This window comes from Cucumis sativus, chromosome 2 (genome assembly GCF_000004075.3).
Source record: "Cucumis sativus cultivar 9930 chromosome 2, Cucumber_9930_V3, whole genome shotgun sequence".
In the NCBI taxonomy this organism is placed as follows: domain Eukaryota; kingdom Viridiplantae; phylum Streptophyta; class Magnoliopsida; order Cucurbitales; family Cucurbitaceae; genus Cucumis; species Cucumis sativus.
This window is the reverse complement of record NC_026656.2, coordinates 15,396,022-15,419,881: the sequence shown is the minus strand read 5'-3', so window position 1 is coordinate 15,419,881 and position 23,860 is coordinate 15,396,022. Positions and strand designations below refer to the sequence as shown.

General features: G+C 38.2%; 1 protein-coding gene and 1 long non-coding RNA gene across 2 annotated transcripts; one reads left to right on the top strand and one right to left on the bottom strand.

Annotated features, from left to right (window-relative positions):
* Nucleotides 1-711: 711 nt before the first annotated feature.
* On the bottom strand, nucleotides 712-3,523 carry LOC116402183 (soyasapogenol B glucuronide galactosyltransferase-like). The gene is made up of 2 exons (XM_031881374.1): nucleotides 2,354-3,523; nucleotides 712-1,702 (listed from the first exon to the last, which is right to left on the bottom strand). The coding sequence occupies exons 1-2, from the start codon at nucleotides 2,786-2,788 to the stop codon at nucleotides 1,013-1,015; spliced, it is 1,125 nt and encodes a 374-aa protein (XP_031737234.1). The 5' UTR covers nucleotides 2,789-3,523; the 3' UTR covers nucleotides 712-1,012.
* Nucleotides 3,292-8,218, top strand: LOC116402188. Its single transcript, XR_004214638.1, has 2 exons — nucleotides 3,292-3,389; nucleotides 8,055-8,218. It is a non-coding gene; the product is annotated as an uncharacterized LOC116402188 (long non-coding RNA).
* The last annotated feature ends 15,642 nt before the right edge of the window (nucleotides 8,219-23,860 follow it).

Below are 23,860 nucleotides of genomic sequence, written 5' to 3'. Positions count from 1 at the left end.
TGCATGGATTGACCAATTGAAAGACATTGGAAAGCACCCAACCCTAACTGGGTTCCCAATCACGAATAATTCAACCAGTCCCACCTCTATGAGTGTTCTCCAACCATGCAACATCAACATTCATCTTCTAGGAACGCTCTCTTTGCAGCTTCCAACGACTAAAAGCCATGTTAATGCTCAAATTGATTCTAAAAGCCATGTTAATGCTCAAATTGATTCTAGGAAGGGCAGCTTCCTTCTTGAAATAAAGATTCTCCAAAAGCTTTTTTCTACATCAATATTGACAGCTTGATAACAAATTCACTTCTTTTAAATAATTTATGCCCCTACGCTTGGAAGGTTGTATAATTTAAATCATATAGGATTTAGTAATCTAATCAATAAACTTCCATAAGCTTATAAATTTACGTCCTTGGACTTGGTTTGAAAAATATCATGCAAAACATGAGAATCAATTTAGAGTTTTTGTTACGATTACAAATTCTATTCTAACACATTTTGTAGACTTCGTCAAATGTTTAAGAAAATCTCAACTAAGATTCTAGAAGTGATTCTTAATTAAATTGGAACCAAGGCCTTAAGCCAATAGAAGAAAACAAATTTATATTATCCAACTTTAGTCCAACAAACTTTGTACATCTCCTTGATCACAAAATAATTCTTATCTTTAAAAAAGTTTACTAGAGGATAATTTATAATTTGACACTCGGGTGAATCACAAATATTTTTAAACATGAACATGCATCTCATAAACTAAATGTAGAAGATTACAATAGTACAACTCACTTAGTCGCATAGTAAAAGTAACTCAAAATATATTTAGAACAAAAATACTTTACCTTACAACAAACTATAGCCGTTCGATTGAATAGACTGACCTAAAGAAAAACAATACTTTATCCTTTGACAAACATCTAAGTATTCTTCTGACCATTCCTCACTCTCTTAAGCTTCATTTCTTGAAGTTCCTCAAACAATGAAACCAAGTTGGTATGAGAGAAACCACCACAATTCACACTTGTTTTTGCAGCCTCTCCCATTTCTTTAGCTCTCTCATTTCCAAAGCTTCAACACTTTCACCCATCAAAAAAGCTATGGCCTTACCAATCTCTTCCCTCTTAATAATTTCTGGTTCTTCTCCCAAATGCCACCATTTCTTTGACCCAACTCCCACTCCAATCTTCACCACTTCAATCAACAACTTCTCATTGTAAAACTGTTCAGCAAACAATGGCCATGTGATCATTGGTAAGCCTGAACTTATTCCTTCAAGAATTGAGTTCCAACCACAATGAGTCAAAAACCCTCCAACACTTTTGTGCTCTAATATCATCAATTGTGGAGCCCATCCCTTTATTATCAAACCCTTTTTGGTTCTACTCATTCTCTCCTCAAACCCTTTTTGTAACCCTTTGTTTACTATGTCGTCATCGTTGTCTTCGTCGTTCTTTTTTATGACCCAAATGAAACTTTGACTGGATTCTTGAATCGCATGTGCTATTTCGGTTATTTGGTTACGACTCATCTGAATCAAGCTTCCGAAGTTGATGTAGAGAACTGAATTTGGTTCTTTCTCATTGAGCCATTGGAGTAAGTTGGTGGTTTGAATGTTGGGGTTTCCACCTCTTGATTCTTTATCTTCAATTTCATTGTTTGCCAACAATGATACTGGCCCTATGCTCCATGTTTTGATCCCTATAATCTATCAAACAATAATAATAATAATAAAAACAAATCCTCGAAGTCTCGAATCAATTCAAAAATATTTGGGTGCATCTTGAGCTCCATCTATTTTGTATAGCTTATTCAATGTCCAGATTACACGTTACCACGTGACAAACTTCTCTTTTTTAAAAACGATAATTTGAATATTTTTTTCTTCTTTGCGACCGAAGGAGATATACAAGGCTGGGTGCAACAGGCCAACGTAATGATAATTTTTTTTTATCACATGTCTATTTCTATATATTATTAGTGTTTATTAGACAATAAAATTTCATGCTACATAAGTAAATAATTTGTCTCATGTTGTATTATTTGACAACAACCCTTTTAAAAACACGTTCTTAAAGTAAAATTTGTAGTTTTCTTGAAAAACTTTAACTTAGAATTCAAGTGTGTTTTAAAAATATGTGAAGCTTAATTAACAACTTCTAAAAATCAAGCTTCTAAACAAATATATACTTCAAGATGTAATTTTTGTTCTCAAATATTCTCTTTTTTTAAAAAAATATGAATAATATAATTCTAACGAAATCGTGATCATAAATCAAGTACAAATTTCAAAACCAAAAGATTACGTTAAGAAACGAGTAATGTGTAGTTATATACAATGGTTTGAGGTAAACCTCACCTTATTCAAGTGTTCTTCATATGAGGCTTCCAATTCATGAAAGCGATTCATCAACATTCCATAGCATCGTTTCTCTGATTCTCTAATGACATCAAGCAATTGTGAGAAACCATCTGGTTTATGTCTAGTGATCCAACTTGGCAACTCAGATCTCACCATTTCAATAACATCAGGCAACCCCGGAAGTTTGAACTTTTCATTGTTGGATTCAACTTCAAGATGTGGCTTATGCTCCTTTATACATTGTTCCGCACAATAACTGAAGAAGCTTGAACCGTTGAAGGCAAGCCGTGGGATTCTGAGCTCGGCTGCCACATCACTCGTCCATGGGTAAAAGACGTCAGAAACGATACAATCTGGCTGCATCTCGTGGATAAGGTCTACGAGTTGGGGTTGGAGCATGAGAAACGCTTGGAAAACCTTGGTCATCTTCATCGATGTGGCAGTACTAAGATTTTGAATAGCAGGAGAGAGACCGACCTGTTAAGAATATGAACGAAAAGATCACTTCGTTTCATACATGACGACTTAAAAAGAATCTTTCGTTTAAAGATAATTGTCATAGATAAGTTGATAACAAAAGTATTTTCAAAAGTAAAAATGTGAACGGTAAGAAACGACAATGAGATTTATGCGATTATTCACTAACATATAGTTAAATTTGTTCACGAATAGAGGAAATTAACAATTGTATTATAGATCCAGACGCAAAGGCCTGAAAGATTAAAGAGTTCATTTACGACGCTTCTCTAAAGTCTAAACTCTAGACTCAAAATCGTGACTAACCTAAAATGTATATATAATTTAGGTTTCTATGGCATTAGCAAATATGTCACAAAACCACGTGATTTATAAATACGATGATATTTTAAATTGTTAGTCCATCACTTGTGTATTAGTTATAGATTTTCATTATCGATAGACCATTTTACCAATATTGATGTAATTCAAGTTGGATTGATTTTTCAAAAGAATTCTCTGCCATATTTCAGGCTAGGAGACTGTTATATATTGATATCTCAAGGTTAGTTACAAGGTTGTTTTATTTAGTTAGTTAAAAGGTTGTTTTATTTAGTTAGTTACAAGACTGTTTTAGAAAGTTAGTTACAGCTGTATTTCTAATTAGTTAGGGATTTTTACTAACTAACTAGCTATAGTTTACATCATTCCACCCCCTAAGGATGGACTTGTCCCAGGGTCCATCAGTCAGCAAGCCTGAAACGATCTGGTGCATGGTATGGCTTTAGATCAGCAACATTGAAGACTGGGTGTATGTGTATGTCTTGTGGTAGATCGATCTTGAAGGCATTATCTCCGTATTTCTCTAATATAGGGAATGACCCAATTTGTCTGTCTTTCAGCTTGTTGTAGGTGCCAGTAGGAAATCTGCTCTTTTTCAGGTGTACCATTACTAGGTCTCCTTTATTGAAGTGGGCTTGTCTTCTTTTTTATCTGCTGCCTTTTTGTAGGAGTCTGTTGTCTGTATAAGATGATCATGGACTTCCTTGGGTAGTTTTTGATATTTTCTGCCATGCATTCTGCTTCGTTGTTGAGATCCACGGTTGTGGGGAGTGTAGTGAGATCAAAGGTTAATCGTGGTAGTTTGGTATAAACTACTTCGAAGGGGGACTTTCCTGTTGATCTGTTCTTCATATTATTGAAGGCGAATTCAGCTTGAGCCAATGCTAGATCCCATTGTTTTGGTTTTGACCCGCTAAGGCAGCGTAGCAGATTACCGAGGGTCCTGTTTGTTACTTCAGTTTGTCCATCTGTCTGTGGGTGGGCTGTGGTGCTGAATTTCAGTGTTGTGTCAAACTTCTTCCACAGTGTTCGCCAAAAGTGACTCAGGAACTTGACATCTCTGTCTGATACTATGCTTTTAGGTACTCCATGTAGTCGTACTACTTCTTTAAAGAAGAGGTTGGCTATGTAGATTGCATCATTTGTCTTTTTGCATGCTACGAAATGTGTCATTTTGCTGAATCTGTCCACTATGACCATTATTGAGTCAAATTGTCTTTGTGTTTTTGGTAATCCAATCACGAAGTCAATTGATAAATCTTCCCAAATTGAGGTCGGGATGGGTAGTGGCGAGTATAATCCTGGATTCGTGCTGGAGCCTTTGGTTCTTTGGCAGATGGGGCATCTTTTTACGAAATTATTGGAGTCTTTTCTTATTTGCGGCCAGTAGTATCGTTTGGAAGTGATCTCCAATGTCTTGTTCTGTCCGAAATGTCCAGCTAGCCCTCCAGAATGTGCTTCCTTTATTAAGGCTTCACGTAGTGAGGTGTGCGGGATGCATAATTGTTCTCCTTTAAATAGATATCCTTCAACAATGTGGTAGTCATCAGCGTCTAAGAAGTTGGAGCATTTGTACCAGATATCCTTGAAGTCAGTATCACCTTCGTATAAGTCGGGTAAATGTTTGAATGCTATGATTTCCGAGGACAGTATTGTGAGTAGGGAGCCTTTTCTGCTTAGAGCATCGGCCACCTTGTTCTCTTTGCCTGATTGGTGTTTGATCACGAAGTCAAACCTTTGGAGGAAGGATATCCAGCGTGCTGCATCCTACTGATATTCTTTTGAGCTTGAAAGTATTTTAGTGAGAAATGGTCAGTTAGGAGTACAAATTCTTTAGAGATCAGGTAGTGTTCCCATTGTTCTAGTGCTCGGACGAGGGCATACAGCTCTTGTTCGTATGTGCTCCAGGTCTGTCTTGCGGTGCTGAGTTTTTCACTGAAGTATTCGATAGGATGTCCTTGTTGTACTAGGACAGCTCCAATCCCTGTACAGCATGCATCAACTGCTACTTCAAAAGGTGAAGAGAAATCTGGTAATTTAAGGATAGGGCTGGATGTGAGCTTCTTTTTGATATCTTCAAAGCTTTCTTGTTGTAATGGGGTCCATTTGAAGTTTCCTTTCTTTAGACAGTCAGTTAGTGGTGCGGCTAAAGAGCTGAAATTTCTGATGAATTTCCTGTAAAACGAAGCCAGGCCGAGGAAGGCTTGTATTTCTTTAATGGAGGCAGGAGTCGGCCATGTATGGATGGCTTCGATTTTCTTTGGTTCCATGCTTATGCTTCCTTGTTTGATTATAAAGCCGAGGAATGCAATTTCTTTTTTCATAAACATGCTTTTCTTAGTATTTATGTAGAGTTCCGCCTCTGTTAAGACTTGAAACAGCTTCCTTAGGTGTAGTAAATGCTCATCATTGTTTGTGCTGTAAACAAGTATGTCATCGAAGTAAACTACTATGAATTTGTTGAGAAATGGGTGAAGTACCTGGTTCATCAATCTCATGAAGGTGCTGGGTGCATTAGAAAGGCCGAATGGCATGACCATCCATTCAAATAATCCTTCGTTTGTCTTGAGGGCTGTCTTCCATTCGTCGCCAGGTCTTACCCGTATTTGATGATAGCCACTTTTCAAGTCAATTTTCGAAAAGATACTGGCTTTACCGAGTTGATCTAGCAGGTCACTAATCCTTGGAATGGGAAATCTATACTTTACCGTGATGCGGTTGATGGCTCTGCTGTCAACGCACATTCTCCAGCTTCCATCTTTCTTTGGCGTGAGAAGTGCTGGTACTGCACACGGGCTGAGGCTAGGTTTGATGTGCCCTTTCTTTAGTAATTCCTCAATATGATCATGAAGTATTTTGTACTCCTGGGGGCTCATCCTATAGTGAGCCAAATTTGGTAGTGATGCTCCCGGAATCAAGTCTACGTGGTACTGTATATCTCGAAGGGGTGGGAGTCCCTTCGGTTCTTCCTTTATATGAGGGAACTCATGAAGGAGCTGCTGTAATTTGGGTTCTATGTCTTCAACCTGTTTTTCTTTGGTTTTTTCAATAACAACCAGTCCTAGGATGTCTTCTTCCCTTTCTTTAAGCATGTTTTTCCCACTAACAGTGATGAATAACTGTTTCTCACCTCTTAACCCTTCGTTAATCTTTTTCGTTATAGGGAGTAAGACTACCTTTCTTCCCATCCATTGAAACTCATATGTGCTTCAGCCTTTAGATTCAAGACTGTTACTAATTTCTTTGCTACGAAGTTTTCGCTGCTGCCGCTGTCTATGATTACCTCACATACTCTTCCGTTTATGGTGCATCTTGTCTTGAAAAGACAGTGGCGTTGCAGGTTCTTTTCTTCCTTGGGCGTAATTAGTAACCGTTGGATAACACAAGAGACCCTTTCCCCATCATCTGCTTCAATCAGTTCAGTTTCTTCCTCTGCTTCTATACTGTCTTCACTTGTCTGTCCTCCTTCTTCGGCTATTGCAATGGTTTTTCTTTGCGGACAGTTGTTGGACAGGTGGCCAGTTTGGCCACATCGGAAGCATTTTCCTAATGACGGGCGGGAGTAGCTGTTCTGACCACTAGGCTTGAACGTCTGTTCTTTCTTTCTTTCAACGGCTACTTCTTGATTATCAATCTCTTTCCCTTTTGCTTTTGTTGAGGTTGAAGGTTGGTCGTTTGTTTTGCTTTTTGTCGAATTTGTTTCCCATGCTGATCTTCTATTTAGATTCTTGGATCGGATTGCAATCATCTCCTCTACCGTTTCTGCAAATGATATTGCTTCAGATAGGAAACGGAATGGTTGTAGTCTGACCTTTTCCTTGATGTCGAATCGAAGGCCTCCCACAAATCTTGCAACCTGGTGCTGTTCATTTTCGCTTAGGTTTGTTCTTGCACTCAGGCGGTGGAATTCTTCAATGTACTCAGCTACTGTCCGGACACCTTGGCGGCAGTTTTGGTACTGATTGTATAAAGTTTGTTCGTAGTTTGGTGGTAAGAATCTTGCCTTCAGCAATTTTTTCATCTTTTCCCATGAGCGAACCGGTTGTTTCCCGCATCTTTGTCTATTGATTTCTAACTGATCCTACCAAGCTGATGCACCAGCCCTTAATTTTAAGGCTACCAGGTGGACTTTCTTGCGTTCAGGCGTATCCATGTAGTTGAAGAAGTTTTCAGTACTCTTTATCCAGTCCGAGAATGCTTCTATGTTTCGTTTGCCATCATACATGGGAAGGTCAATCTTCATCTTATAATCGTGGTATTCTCCTCTTCTGGCCTCAATTCTTCGGTTATTTCTTCCTGCTCGTGCTTCATCATTGAAGTTCCACATGTTTCCTTGTTCATCCCCGCTTGAAGAATCATCTTCTTGGGTTTCTTGCCAAGCTTCTTGATCTTCTTGAAAGTCTTCGTCAAGTTGTTGCTGTATAGCGTAACCGGGTCTCCTTCTTTGAAGTCCTCGTGGGTTGTTCATGTTTCTAATGTATCCCCTTGCTCGCCGGCCTCTTGCTTCACCAAAACGTTGGTCGTTTTGGAAGTTAATTTCATTCCGTGGTGGTGGCTGTGGGAATTCTCCTCTTCGGTTTAACAGTTCGACACTTTCCATCAACCTATCAAATTTGTTGTGGAGATCTCCCAAAGATTCTTCAACAGCCAGCAAGCGAACTGTTGATGTCTTTGGAGAGAGGACGGTGATTTCCTCCGCCGCTTCTTGCACACGGTTTTCCCCCGTGGCAGGGTTGTTAACTCTTCGGCCAGCCATTCCGTCCAAGAATCGGGGCTGCTCTGATACCAATTTGATGTAATTCAAGTTGGATTGATTTTTCAAAAGAATTCTCTGCCATATTTCAGGCTAGGAGACTGTTATATATTGATATCTCAAGGTTAGTTACAAGTTAGTTACAAGTTAGTTACAAGGTTGTTTTATTTAGTTAGTTACAAGACTGTTTTAGGAAGTTAGTTACAGCTGTATTTCTAATTAGTTAGGGATTTTTACTAACTAACTAGCTATAGTTTACATCAAATATACTAATAGATTTATCAAAAAACAAAAAAATAGGAAGTTAAATATTGTTTTTCAGAAACAAATCTATCAAAATTGTGATTAGGAAAGGAATTGAATCGTAGAGTACAACCTCTGCTGCTGGCCATGGAATGGTGTGTAAGCAAATGCACCCGACCCAATATTTTTAATGATACAGGTAACAAATCATGGAAACCTTATAATGATACAGGTAACAAACCTTTTCAATTGAGGTTTAGATGCAAAACATCTAATATAGTTAAACATTATTTCGCCAAAGTTAGTCATTAAACTCAAGTGAATCATAAAACAGAAAAAGAATGTAGATTTAAGAGGACTATGTAATATATCAACTAGGAATGAAATAGGCGAAGATAAAAGCAAGTATTAAGAATAAAACAAAGCATAACAAAAGAGGAAGGCCAGCTTACTATTCAAAAAAGCAAAGGAGTTCCACATCACTTGCAAGATAGCAGTGGAACATTGCTATAGAACTATCTTGGGAACTTTGGCAGAGTTGTGTTTGGAAATTACAATGATGTTTAACAATAATAAAACTATAACATAAATGTTTCATAGTGTTGGAAGAAATTTGTAAGGCCCCTATTATCCATACATACAAAAGGAGGGGTAAAAACGTAAAAGCTCAGGCAGCAGAAAAGGGGAGAATATTAGGAAAAGAACATGAGAGTGGGTCCCACGGGGAAGAATGAGAAAAGAGTTATAAATAAGGCCTTATCGGGATTGGGGGCTAGGTTAACTTCTTGTCTTCATTTGGTCTATAGAGGCTGCTAGGTCTAGGAAGGACTACTATCTTTTCGTGGGGAGGTTTGACATGATGTTATCATCTTTATTGCTTTCTTTTATATTTCCTTCTACTGTATCTTTTGGCATTTATATATAAATAAAGATCTACAGAGTGCTGTCTCTGTTTGCCAACTGTTTGGGTAATTTAGTATTTTATTTGTGGAGTCTCTACAACTGGTATCAGAGCCCAAACGTTGGGGGTGGTGACGCGACTGATGGCGCAAAGGCAAATAGAAGAAAGAACAGCTGGAACAGAGAAAGAAATACTGGGATTGAAGGAAATGATTCTGGAAATGAAGAAATCCATGGATAGACTGGCTGATGAAATGAAAGAAAACAGCAGCTACAAAAGGCGAGATGAATCCGGAACTTCTGATGGATCAGTCATGAAGTTAAAAGGAAAATGGGAAGAAGCCGACAATCCAGGGGAAAACAATGTAGTAACTGTCGACCGAGACAAAGCAAATATAAGAAACTGGAAATGCCGATTTTCACCGGGAAAATCCTGAGTCATGGGTGTTTAGAGCTGAGCATTTTTTCGAAATTAATAGCCTACCGGAAGCAGAAAAAGTGAAAGTAGCAGTGGTTAGTTTTGGACAAGATGAAATCGATTGGTACCGTTGGAGTAACCATAGAAAGAAGGTGGAAGGATGGGAAGATTTGAAGGTAAGGATGTTTGAATTTTTTCGAGATTCTGGGCAGAAGAGCTTAGGTGCAAGGCTGATTCGAATAGAACAAGATGGATCCTATAATGATTATGTCAAGAAATTTGTACAATATTCTGCACCACTACCGCACATGGCTGAAAGCGTGCTCTTAGATGCATTCGTGACAGGTTTAGAATCGGCTCTTCAAGCAGAAGTTATTAGTAGACATCCTCAAACCTTAGAGGAATGTATGAAGGACGCACAACTGGTAAGTGACAGAAACCTAGCCTTGAAATTAGCCAAGGCAGAATGAGTAAACAGTGTGACTAGGGAAGGAGGAGGCTCAAGCAAGGGACAAAGCAGTCAAGATAAAAGTTCACCAAAGAAGACTGAGTTCCCCATGAAGCAAGTCACTTTTCCCATTAAAGGAAACTACCAGAAAAATGAACCTCCAGTTAAAAGACTCTCGGACACGGAATTCAGAGCAAGATTGGACAAGGGTTTGTGTTTTAGATGCAATGAGAAGTACTCACCGGGACACCGATGCAAGATGAGAGAGAAAAGGGAATTAATGTTATTTATACTTAACGAAGAAGAGAGTGGCGGAGAGGAAGTCAAAATGGAAGAGACCGAAGAAGTAATGGAGCTGAACCAGTTAGTTGTTGCTGAAACCACCGAAATTGAATTGAAGACACTCACGGGGTTAACATCCAAAGGGACAATGAAACTGAAGGGGCATGTAAAAGGAAGGGAGGTGGTGATTCTCATCGACAGTGGAGCTACGAACAACTTCATCCATGAAGCAGTGGCAATGGTAGGAGGGTTGAACATTGAACCCGGTACACAATTTGGAGTGACTATTGGAGACGGGACCCGCTGTAAAGGGAAAGGTATTTGCAGAAAGGTGGAACTGAGATTGAAAGAAACGACAGTTATAACTGATTTTCTAGTGGTGGAACTAGGAAATATTGACGTGATTTTAGGGATGCAATGGCTAGATACCACCGGCACAATGAAGGTACATTGGCCATCATTAACCATGACCTTTTGGGCAAAAGACAAGCAAATCGTGTTAAGAGGAGATCCATCCTTAGTGAAACCTGAATGTTCTTTGAAGACATTGGAAAAAACGTGGGATATAGAAGATCAAGGCTTCCTCTTAGAATTCCAGAATTATGAGATGGAAGTAGAGAATGAATATGAAATGGGGACAAGATTAAAAGGAGATGAGGAGGAAATACCTATGATCCGATCCCTGCTCAAGTATTATGCGGAGATATTTGAGACACCTAAGAAATTACCTCCAAAAAGAGCTATTGATCATCGAATATTAACCCTACCTGACCATAAACCTATCAACGTAAGACCTTACAAATACGGTCATGTGCAGAAAGAAGAAATAGAAAAACTGGTGGTCGAGATGCTTCAAGCCGGGGTTATTCGCCCTAGTCATAGCCCTTACTCCAGCCCGGTGTTGTTAGTGAAGAAAAAAGATGGTGGATTGCGATTTTGTGTCGATTACCGCAAGTTAAATCAGGCGACAGTATCGGATAACTTCCCAATTCCTGTGATAGAGGAATTATTAGATGAGCTGAATGGGGCAACGATTTTCTCGAAATTAGATCTGAAATCTGGTTATCACCAGATTAGAATGAAAGAGGAAGATGTGGAGAAAACTGCGTTCTGCACACATGAAGGGCACTATGAGTTTCTAGTAATGCCGTTTGGTCTCACGAATGCTCCGGCAACCTTCTAATCTTTGATGAACCCGGTATTTAAACCTTTCCTTCGGCGCTGTGTTTTGGTGTTCTTTGATGATATACTGGTTTATCGTGCGGATATAGATGAACACGCAAAGGATTTGGGCATGGTATTCAATGTTTTTAAGGATAAGCAGCTGTTTGCTAACAAAAAAAAAAAAAGCGTTATAGCCCATTCTCAAATACAGTACTTGGGACATATGATATCCAAAAGAGGAGTTGAGGCAGATGAGGATAAGATCAAGAAGATGATTAATTGGCCACCACCAACGAATATATCTGGTCTGCGGGGCTTCTTAGGACTGACAGGATATTATTTGCTGGGCAGGAAGTTCACCATACTTTCAGATCAAAAGGCTCTTAAATTCTTGCTTGAACAGAGAGAGGTACAACCCCAATTCCAGAAATGGTTGACAAAGCTCCTTGGATATGATTTCGAGATTTTATATCAACCCAGACTTCAGAACAAGGCAGCGGACGCCCTATCTAGAATGGAGCAACCGGTGGAGCTGCACAGCTTGACAACTACTGGAATCATTGATGTGAAACTAATCGAGCAGGAAGTTGAGAATGATGCTGAACTTAAGAAAATTATGGAAAATCTGAAGAAAAATGCAGAAGGAAGCAAGTTTCAAGTGGAAAAAGGAAGATTGCTCTATAAGGGGAGAATGGTAGTATCTCAAACTTCTACACTTATACCCAAGATCCTACATACTTTCCACGATTCTATCCTCGGGGGACATTCTGGATTTTTAAAGAACTTACAAGAGGGTCAGTGGAGAACTATATTGGAGGGGTATGAAGGCTGAAATAAAGAAATATGTGGAACAATGCGAGATCTGCCAGAGAAACAAATACGAAGCAACCAAACCAGCTGGGGTACTTCAACCAATTCCAATTCCTGACAGAATCTTAGAAGATTGGACCATGGACTTTATTGAGGGGTTGCCACTAGCTGGAGGGTTAATGTGATCATGGTGGTAGTTGATCGGCTGAGTAAGTATTCTTACTTTATATCATTGAGACATCCGTTTTCAGCCAAGCAAGTTGCTTCCATATTCATCGACAAAATAGTAAGCAAGCACGGCTGATGGGAACTATTCTAAAGACCTACTAGGCGATTATCCTAAGTAATTTTGTCGATTATCACAGATCGGGATAAAATCTTTCTTAGTAATTTTTGGAAGGAACTGTTTGCAACTATGGGAACTATTCTAAAGAGGAGTACCGCGTTTCAGTCACAAACTGATGGGCAGACAAAAAGGGTAAATAGATGTCTCGAAACTTATCTGCGATGTTTCTGTAATGAACAACCAAAAAAAACGGGATAAACTGATTCTATGGGCAGAATTGTGGTATAATACCACCTTCCATGCATCCACCAAAATGACCCCTTTCCAGACGGTATACCGCAGACCGCCTCCTCCCCTGTTATCCTATGGTTACAAGAAAACTCCTAATAATGAGGTTGACACGCTGCTGAAGGAACGTGACTTAGCCATCAATGCCTTAAAAGAACACCTGTGTGTAGCCCAGAACAGGATGAAGAAAATGGCTGATCGAAATAGATGAGAGTTAACATTTAAGGTAGGAGATGAAGTCTACTTGAAATTGAGACCTTACCGGCAACACTCCTTGGCTCGGAAGAAGTGTGAAAAGTTAGCACCTAAATATTACGGACCCTACAAAATTACTGAAGAAATAGGAGCAGTTGCGTACAGATTGATGTTACCGCCGGAAGCCAGTATCCACAATGTGTTCCATATTTCTCAGTTAAAACTGAAACTGGGTAGTCAACAAGCTGTTCAAAGCCCAAGCCCTAAAAGCCCAAAGCTCAAGCCCTAAAAGCCCTAAAAGCCCAAAGCCCAAAGCCCAAACCGTAAGCCCTAAAAGCCCAAAAAGCCCTAAATGCCCAAAAAGCCCTAAAATCCCTAAGCCCTAAAAGGCCTAAGCCCTAAAAGGCCTAAAAGCCCTAAAATCCCTAAGCCCTAAGCCCTAAAAGCGCTAAGCGCTAAAAGCCTTAAATCCTAAAACCTAAAAGCCCTAAAAGCCTAAGCCCTAAGCCCTAAAAGCCCAAAAAGCCCAAAAAGCCCAAAAAGCCCAAAAAGCCCTAAGCCCTAAGCTCCCTAAAAGCCCTAGAAGCCCAAAGCCCAAACCCTAAGCCCTAAGCCCTAAGCCCTAAAAGGCATAAGCCCTAAGTGCCAAAAAGCCCTAAACGCCTTAAACACTCTAGGCGCACTAAAAGCCCAAAGCCCAAGCCCTAAAAGCCCTAAGCCCGAAGCCCTAAGCCCTAAAAGCCCAAAGCCCAAGCCCTAAAAGCCCAAACCCTAAGCCCTAAGCCATAAGCCCTAATCCCTAAAAGCCCTAAGCGCCCAAAAAGCCCTAAGAGCACTAAAAGCCCTAAAAGCCCTAAAAGCCCTAAAAGCTCCAAAAGCCCTAAATGTCCTAAAAGCCCTAAAATCCCTTATCCCTAAATACCCTTAAAGCCCTTAAAGCCCTAAGCTCTAAGCCCTAAGCCCTAAAAGCGCTAAGCCCTAAAAGCCCTAAGCCATAATCCCTAAAAGCCCTAAGCCCTAAAACCTAAAGCCCTAAGCGCCTAAAATCCCTAAAAGCCTAAGCGCCCTAAACCCTAAACCCTAAACCCCTAAACCCTATACCCTAAACCCTAAAGCCATAAGCCCTAAAAGCCCTAAAAGCGCTAAAAGCCCTAAGTCATAAGCCCAAAAAGCCCTAAGCCTAAAAACCAAACCCCAACCACTTGTAGCCAAGTTTCTTCATGGAAGATTGCTTGCAAAGATCCCAAGTTTGGTTATATTTCATTTCCTTTTATTCCTACAAAAAGAAAACAAGAATTTCCATCGAATTTTATTAAATAGGTTAAACTAAAATTTTTAGAAAAATGAGCGGAATTGTTTAAGCTCGGTTGCATTTTCTAAGTATCACTTGAATTATCAAAACGACCTAACAAATATTCAATACAAGTTCATAAGTCATAACCTAGCAAAAAGTTCAAAATTTTTGAAAAAGACACTACAAGACCCAAAATGGCAACCAAGTGTGTAAATGCAACGAACTTAGTTCAAACCAACCTAAAACGTGCTCAAAACGTGTCTAGCTATTACTTGAGTTTTCAAAACGACCTAGCAAATCCTAAGTGTAAGTTCGTAACTCATAATCTACCAAAAAGTTTGAAAAAAAGCATTTCAAGAGCAAAAATGACAACCAAGTGCAACAAACTCAATCTAACCTAAAATGTATTCAAAACGTGTGTAACTATCACTTGAATTTTCAAAACGACCCAGCAATGCTTAAGTGTAAGTTTGTAACTCACAACCTACCAAAATTTCAAAAAGTGTGAAAAAAGTACTTCAAGACCAACATGTCAATCAAATGTGTTTAAAACTTAGTTTCAAACCAACCTAAAACAAGTTCAAAACGTGTCTAAGTATCACTTGAACTTTCAAAACGACCTAAAAAAGCTTAGGTGTAGGTTCATTACTCAAAACCTACGAAAAAATTTCAAATATTGTGAAAAAGCACTACAAGACCCAAATGGCAACAAGTGTGTAAGTGCAACAAACTTAGTGCAAACCAACCTAAAATGCTCAAAACGTGTTATGTATTACTTGAGTTTTAAAACGACCAAGCAATCCTAAGTGTAAGTTCGTAACTCATAATCACAAAAAGGTTGAAAAAAGCATATCAAGACAAAAATGACAACCAAGTGCAACCAACTCAATCTAACTAAAATGATTCAAACTGTGTAAGTATCACTTGAATATTCAAAACTACCAAGCAATGCTTAAGTGTAAGTTTGTAACTCACAACCTACCAAAATTTCAATATGTGTGAAAAAAGTACTTCAAGACCCAACATGTCAATCAAATGTGTTTAAAACATAGTTTGAAACCAATCTAAAACGAGTTCAAAACGTGTCTAAGTTTCACTTGAACTTTCAAAACGACCTAAAACAGCTTACGTGTAGATTCATAACTCATAACTTACGAAAAAAGTTCAAATAGTGTGAAAAAAGCACTACAAGACCCAAAATGGAAACCAAGTGTGCAAGTGCAACAAACTTAGATCAAACCAACCTAAAACATGATCAAAACGGGGCTAGGTATTACTTGAGTTTTAAAAATGACCTAGCAAATCCCAAGTGTAAGTTCGTAACTCATAATCTACCAAAAAGGTTGAAAAAAGCATTTCAAGACCAAAAATGACCATCAAGTGCAACAAATCAATCTAACCTAAAATCTAATCAAAACGTGTGTAAGTATCACTTGAATTTTCAAAACCACAAAGTAATGCTTAAGTGTAAGTTTGTAACTCACAACCTACCAAAATTTCAAAAAGTGTGAAAAAAGTACTTCAAGATCCAACATGTCAATGAAATGTGTTTAAAATTTAGTTTCAAACAAACCTAAAACGAGTTCAAAACGTGTCTAAGTTTCACTTGAACTTTCAAAACGACCTAAAACAGCTTACGTGTAGATTCCTAACTGATAACTTACGAAAAAAGTTCAAATAGTGGGAAAAAAGCACTACAAGACCCAAAATGGCAACCAAGTGTGTAAGGCAACAAGCTTAGTTCAAACCGACCTAAAACATGTCTCAAAACGTGTCTAGTAGTTACTTGAGTTTTCAAAACGACCTAGCAAATCCTAAGTGTAAGTTCGTAACTCATAATCTACCAAAAAGGTTGAAAAAGGCATTTCACGACCAAAAATGACAACCAAGTGCAACAAACTCAATCTAACCTAAAATGTATTCAAAACGTGTGTAAGTATCACTTGAATTTTCAAAATGACCAAGCAATGCTTAAGTGTAAGTTTGTAGCTCACAACCTACCAAAATTTCAATATGTGTGAAAAAAGTACTTCAAGACCCAACATGTCAATGAAATGTGTTTAAAATATAGTTTGAAACCAATCTAAAACGAGTTCAAAACGTGTCTAAGTTTCACTTGAACTTTCAAAACGACCTAAAACAGCTTACGTGTAGATTCATAACTCATAACTTACGAAAAAAGTTCAAATAGTGTGAAAAAAGCACTACAAGACCCAAAATGGCAACCAAGTGTGCAAGTGCAACAAACTTAGATCAAACCAACCTAAAACATGATCAAAACGTGGCTAGGTATTACTTGAGTTTTAAAAACGACCTAGCAAATCCTAAGTGTAAGTTCGTAACTCATAATCTACCAAAAAGGTTGAAAAAAGCATTTCAAGACCAAAAATGACCATCAAGTGCAACAAATCAATCTAACCTAAAATGTAATCAAAACGTGTGTAAGTATCACTTGAATTTTCAAAACCACCAAGTAATGCTTAAGTGTAAGTTTGTAACTCACAACCTACCAAAATTTCAAAAAGTGTGAAAAAAGTACTTCAACACCCAACATGTCAATCAAATGTGTTTAAAAGTTAGTTTCAAACCAACCTAAAACGAGTTCAAAAGGTGTCTAAGTATCACTTGAACTTTCAAAACAACCTAAAACAGCTTACGTGTAGATTCATAACTCATAACTTACGAAAAAAGTTCAAATAGTGTGAAAAAAGCACTACAAGACCCAAAATGGCAACCAAGTGTGTAAGTGCAACAAACTTAGTTCAAACCAACCTAAAACATGCTCAAAACGTGTCTAGGTACTACTTGAGTTTTCAAAACGACCTAGCAAATCCTAAGTGTAAGTTCGTAACTCATAATCTACCAAAAAGGTTGAAAAAGCATTTCAAGACCAAAAATGACAACCAAGTGCAACCAAACTCAATCTAACCTAAAATGTATTCAAAACGTGTGTAAGTATCAGTTGAATATTCAAAACGACCAAGCAATGCTTAAGTGTAAGTTTGTAACTCACAACCTACCAAAATTTCAATATGTGTGAAAAAAGAACTTCAAGACCCAACATGTCAATCAAATGTGTTTAAAACATAGTTTGAAACCAATCTAAAACGAGTTCAAAACGTGTCTAAGTTTCACTTCAACTTTCAAAACGACCTAAAACAACTTTCGTGTAGATTCATAACTCATAACTACGAAAAAAGTTCAAATAGTGTGAAAAAAGCACTACAATACCCAAAAGGGCAACCATGTGTGCAAGTGCAACAAACTTAGATCAACCAACCTAAAACATGATCAAAACGTGGCTAGGTATTACTTGAGTTTTAAAAACGACCTAGCAAATCCTAAGTGTAAGTTCGTAACTCATAATCTACCAAAAAGGTGAAAAAAGCATTTCAAGACCAAAAATGACATCAAGTGCAACAAATCAATCTAACCTAAAATGTAATTCAAAACGTGTGTAAGTATCACTTGAATTTTCAAAACACAAGTAATGCTTAAGTGTAAGTTTGTAACTCACAACCTACCAAAATTTCAAAAAGTGTGAAAAAAGTACTTCAAGACCCAACATGTCAATGAAATGTGTTTAAAACTTAGTTTCAAACAAACCTAAAACGAGTTCAAAACGTGTCTAAGTTCACTTGAACTTTCAAAACGACCTAAAAAGCTTACGTGTAGATTCTAACTCATAACTTACGAAAAAAGTTCAAATAGTGGAAAAAAGCACTAAAGACCCAAAATGGCAACCAAGTGTGTAAGGCAACAAACTTAGTTCAAACCGACCTAAAACATGCTCAAAACGTGTCTAGGTATACTTGAGTTTTCAAAACGACCTAGCAAATCCTAAGTGTAAGTTCGTAACTCATAATCTACCAAAAAGGTTGAAAAAAGCATTTCAGACCAAAAATGACAACCAAGTGCAACAAACTCAATCTAACCTAAAATGTATTCAAAACGTGTGTAAGTATCACTTGAATTTTCAAAATGACCAAGCAATGCTTAAGTGTAAGTTTGTACTCACAACCTACCAAAATTTCAAATGTGTGAAAAAAGTACTTCAAGACCCAACATGTCAATCAAATGTGTTTAAAATATAGTTTGAAACCAATCTAAAACGAGTTCAAAACGTGTCTAAGTTTCACTTGAACTTTCAAAACGACCTAAAACAGCTTACGTGTAGATTCGTAACTCATAACTTACGAAAAAAGTTCAAATAGTGTGAAAAAAGCACTACAAGACCCAAATGGCAACCAAGTGTGCAAGTGCAACAAACTTAGATCAAACCAACCTAAAACATGCTCAAAACGTGGCTAGGTATTACTTGAGTTTTAAAAACGACCTAGCAAATCCTAAGTGTAAGTTCGTAACTCATAATCTACCAAAAAGGTGAAAAAAGCATTTCAAGACCAAAAATGACCATCAAGTGCAACAAATCAATCTAACCTAAAATGTATTCAAAACGTGTGTAAGTATCACTTGAATTTTCAAAACACCAAGTAATGCTTAAGTGTAAGTTTGTAACTCACAACCTACCAAAATTTCAAAAAGTGTGAAAAAAGTACTTCAACACCCAACATGTCAATCAAATGTGTTTAAAAGTTAGTTTCAAACCAACCTAAAACATGTTCAAAACGTGTCTAAGTTCACTTCAACTTTCAAAACAACCTAAAACAGCTTACGTGTAGATTCATAACTCATAACTTACGAAAAAAGTTCAAATAGTGTGAAAAAAGCACTACAAGACCCAAAATGGCAACTAAGTGTGTAAGTGCAACAAACTTAGTTCAAACCAACCTAAAACATGCTCAAAACGTGTCTAGGTACTACTTGAGTTTTCAAAACGACCTAGCAAATCCTAAGTGTAAGTTCGTAACTCATAATCTACCAAAAAGGTTGAAAACGGCATTTCAAGACCAAAAATGACAACCAAGTGCAACAAACTCAATCTAACCTAAAATGTATTCAAAACGTGTGTAAGTATCAGTTGAATATTCAAAACGACCAAGCAATGCTTAAGTGTAAGTTTGTAACTCACAACCTACCAAAATTTCAATAGTGTGAAAAAAGAACTTCAAGACCCAACATGTCAATCAAATGTGTTTAAAACATAGTTTGAAACCAATCTAAAACGAGTTCAAAACGTGTCTAAGTTTCACTTCAACTTTCAAAACGACCTAAAACAACTTTCGTGTAGATTCATAACTCATAACTTACGAAAAAAGTTCAAATAGTGTGAAAAAAGCACTACAATACCCAAAAGGGCAACCAAGTGTGCAAGTGCAACAAACTTAGATCAACCCAACCTAAAACATGATCAAAACGTGGCTAGGTATTACTTGAGTTTTAAAAACGACCTAGCAAATCCTAAGTGTAAGTTCGTAACTCATAATCTACCAAAAAGGTTGAAAAAAGCATTTCAAGACCAAAAATGACCATCAAGTGCAACAAATCAATCTAACCTAAAATCTAATCAAAACGTGTGTAAGTATCACTTGAATTTTCAAAACCACCAAGTAATGCTTAAGTGTAAGTTTGTAACTCACAACCTACCAAAATTTCAAAAAGTGTGAAAAAAGTACTTCAAGACCCAACATGTCAATCAAATGTGTTTAAAAGTTAGTTTCAAACCAACCTAAAACATGTTCAAAAGGTGTCTACGTTTCACTTCAAATTTCAAAACAACCTAAAACAGCTTACGTGTAGATTCATTACTCATAACTTACGAAAAAAGTTCAAATAGTGTGAAAAAAGCACTACAAGACCCAAAATGGCAACTAAGTGTGTAAGTGCAACAAACTTAGTTCAAACCAACCTAAAACATGCTCAAAACGTGTCTAGGTACTACTTGAGTTTTCAAAACGACCTAGCAGATCCTAAGTGTAAGTTCGTAACTCATAATGTACCAAAAATGTTGAAAAAAGCATTTCAAGACCAAAAATGACCATCAAGTGCAACAACTCAATCTAACCTAAAATGTAATCAAAACGTGTGTAAGTATCACTTGAATTTTCAAAACGACCAAGTAATGCTTAAGTGTAAGTTTGTAACTCACAACCTACCAAAATTTTAAAAAGTGTGAAAAAAGTACTTCAAGACCCAACATGTCAATGAAATGTGTTTAAAATTTAGTTTCAAACAAACCTAAAACGAGTTCAAAACGTGTCTAAGTTTCACTTGAACTTTCAAAACGACCTAAAACAGCTTACGTGTAGATTCCTAACTGATAACTTACGAAAAAAGTTCAAATAGTGTGAAAAAAGCACTACAAGACCCAAAATGGCAACCAAGTGTTTAAGGGCAACAAGCTTAGTTCAAACCGACCTAAAACATGCTCAAAACGTGTCTAGGTAGTACTTGAGTTTTCAAAACGATCTAGCAAATCCTAAGTGTAAGTTCGTAACTCATAATCTACCAAAAAGGTGAAAAAGGCATTTCACGACCAAAAATGACAACCAAGTGCAACAAACTCAATCTAACCTAAAATGTATTCAAAACGTGTGGAAGTATCACTTGAATTTTCAAAACGACCAAGCAATGCTTAAGTGTAAGTTTGTAACTCACAACCTACCAAAATTTCAAAAAGTGTGAAAAAAGTACTTCATCAATGAAATGTGTTTAAAACATAGTTTGAAACCAATCAAGTGCAACAACTCTTACAAGTTGCTTACTATTTTGTCGATTATCACAGATCGGGATAAAATCTTTCTTAGTAATTTTTGGAAGGAACTGTTTGCAACTATGGGAACTATTCTAAAGAGGAGTACCGCGTTTCAGTCACAAACTGATGGGCAGACAAAAAGGGTAAATAGATGTCTCGAAACCTATCTGCGATGTTTTTGTAATGAACAACAAAAAAAAACGGGATAAACTGATTCTATGGGCAGAATTGTGGTATAATACTATTAATATAATTAGATTATTCTTAGGAGATATTATTCTGGAGATATTATTCTGGAGATATTATTTGATATTATTTCCTTAAGTATATTTCTCTATGGTTATATATAGGCTTGTATCTCTATTAAGTAATGAATGAAATATAGATTAATTCCATAAAATCAACATGGTATCAGAGCTCTAGGGTTTTCGCCTTATTGAATTCTAGCCTCCACATCCCGTTTGATCTCTGCCTCCGTTGATCATTCATCAACGGAGGCAGAATCATCTCTCATTAGCCATCAACGGAGGAAAATCATCTCCCATTAGCCGAAGCCACCCCTTAGATCTGCAAATCTGCCGTTGTCGTTGCACCTTCCCTTTGTCACTCATTGCTGTTCAAATCTGCCACTATCCAAACCCCAGAAACCCCATTTGTTTTTCACTAGCGTCCGCGTCCGACCTCTTGTTTTTCTGTTAGCCAAGCAGCCGATTGAACCTCTGCCAGTTGAAGCCAAACGCCCAGCCGAAGAGTTTCGGTTTTGTCCGTCGTCCAAGAAGCTCCGCTCGCCGCTGTGTTTCGTTGTCGTTGCTCCATCTTCTTATGTTGTCTCGACAAAACCCATGAAACCCCATGTCCTCAGATCCTCGCGTCCGCCTCCAATCTGTTCCAGACCTGTCTGATTTCGTTCAGACCCATTCTTCATGTCTGCCTTTGAAGTTTAGATCGAAGCCCAGATCCAACGACGCCTCCATTCTGTTTTTGTTCAGATCCGCTAAGCCTCTCTGCTCCATTCAGTTCAGTTTCCGTTCTGTTCGCCCCAGATTTTCCGTTTAATCTGATTCTGACTTGCTCTAGTTTAGTTCGTTCAGTTCCATCTGATCCGACAAAACACTTCTGTCCAATTCCGACCCTGTTTTCGTCCAGCTTTGATTCTACTTTGCTTCAGTTTTGCTCTTTCATTTTGCCCCTCGAAGTTCTTGTTTCGTTCTTCCTAGGTTCTGTTATAGATCTCTATACGAGGATCTATGTTTCTATCCCAGAAGTTTTTCGTGGTTTGTTCTAACCTAGAAGTTCTTTGTGTGTTTGTTCTTCGGGTTTTTTATTCTATTCTAGATATATTGTTTCTTTTCTTAGTTCTTAGCAAACTCAAGTTTGTGATTTCAACCTTGAGTTTGAGGGAGGGTATTAATATAATTAGATTATTCTTAGGAGATATTATTCTGGAGATATTATTTGATATTATTTCCTTAAGTATATTTCTCTATGGTTATATATAGGCTTGTATCTCTATTAAGTAATGAATGAAATATAGATTAATTCCATAAAATCAACAAATACCACCTTCCATGCATCCACCAAAATGACCCCTTTCCAGACGGTATACCGCAGACCGCCTCCTCCCCTGTTATCCTATGGTTACAAGAAAACTCCTAATAATGAGGTTGACACGCTGCTGAAGGAACGTGACTTAGCCATCAATGCCTTAAAAGAACACCTGTGTGTAGCCCAGAACAGGATGAGAAAATGGCTGATCGAAATAGATGAGAGTTAACATTTAAGGTAGGAGATGAAGTCTACTTGAAATTGAGACCTTACCGGCAACACTCCTTGGCTCGGAAGAAGTGTGAAAAGTTAGCACCTAAATATTACGGACCCTACAAAATTACTGAAGAAATAGGAGCAGTTGCGTACAGATTGATGTTACCGCCGGAAGCCAGTATCCACAATGTGTTCCATATTTCTCAGTTAAAACTGAAACTGGGTAGTCAACAAGCTGTTCAAAGCCCAAGCCCTAAAAGCCCAAAGCTCAAGCCCTAAAAGCCCAAAGCCCAAAGCCCAAACCGTAAGCCCTAAAAGCCCAAAAAGCCCTAAATGCCCAAAAAGCCCTAAAATCCCTAAGCCCTAAAAGGCCTAAGCCCTAAAAGGCCTAAAAGCCCTAAAATCCCTAAGCCCTAAGCCCTAAAAGCGCTAAGCGCTAAAAGCCTTAAATCCTAAAACCTAAAAGCCCTAAAAAGCCTAAGCCCTAAGCCTAAAAGCCCAAAAAGCCCAAAAAGCCCAAAAAGCCCAAAAAGCCCTAAGCCCTAAGCTCCCTAAAAGCCCTAGAAGCCCAAAGCCCAAACCCTAAGCCCTAAGCCCTAAGCCCTAAAAGGCATAAGCCCTAAGTGCCCAAAAAGCCCTAAACGCCTTAAACACTCTAGGCGCACTAAAAGCCCAAAGCCCAAGCCCTAAAAGCCCTAGGCCTAAAAGCCCTAGGCCTAAAAGCCCTAAGCCCGAAGCCCTAAGCCCTAAAAGCCCAAAGCCCAAGCCCTAAAAGCCCAAAACCCTAAGCCCTAAGCCATAAGCCCTAATCCCTAAAAGCCCTAAGCCGCCCAAAAAGCCCTAAGAGCACTAAAAAGCCCTAAAAGCCCAAGAGCCCAAAGCCCGAGCCTTAAAAGCCCAAGCCCTAATCCCTAAGCCCTAAGCCAAAGGCCCTAAGCCTAAAAGCCCTAAAAGCTCCAAAAGCCCTAAATGTCCTAAAAGCCCTAAAATCCCTTATCCCTAAATACCCTTAAAGCCCTTAAAGCCCTAAGCTCTAAGCCCTAAGCCCTAAAAGCGCTAAGCCCTAAAAGCCCTAAGCCATAATCCCTAAAAGCCTAAGCCCTAAAACCTAAAAGCCCTAAGCGCCCTAAAATCCCTAAAAGCCTAAGCGCCCTAAACCTAAACCCTAAACCCCTAAACCCTATACCCTAAACCCTAAAGCCATAAGCC

Coding starts and splice junctions, on each gene's coding strand:
- LOC116402183 (XM_031881374.1), bottom strand. CDS start 2,788: ATGAAGATGACCAAGGTTTTCCAAGCGTTTCTCATGCTCCAACCCCAA. Junction 1,703..2,353: donor ATGAAGAACACTTGAATAAG/GTGAGGTTTACC, acceptor ATTGTTTGATAG/ATTATAGGGATCAAAACATG.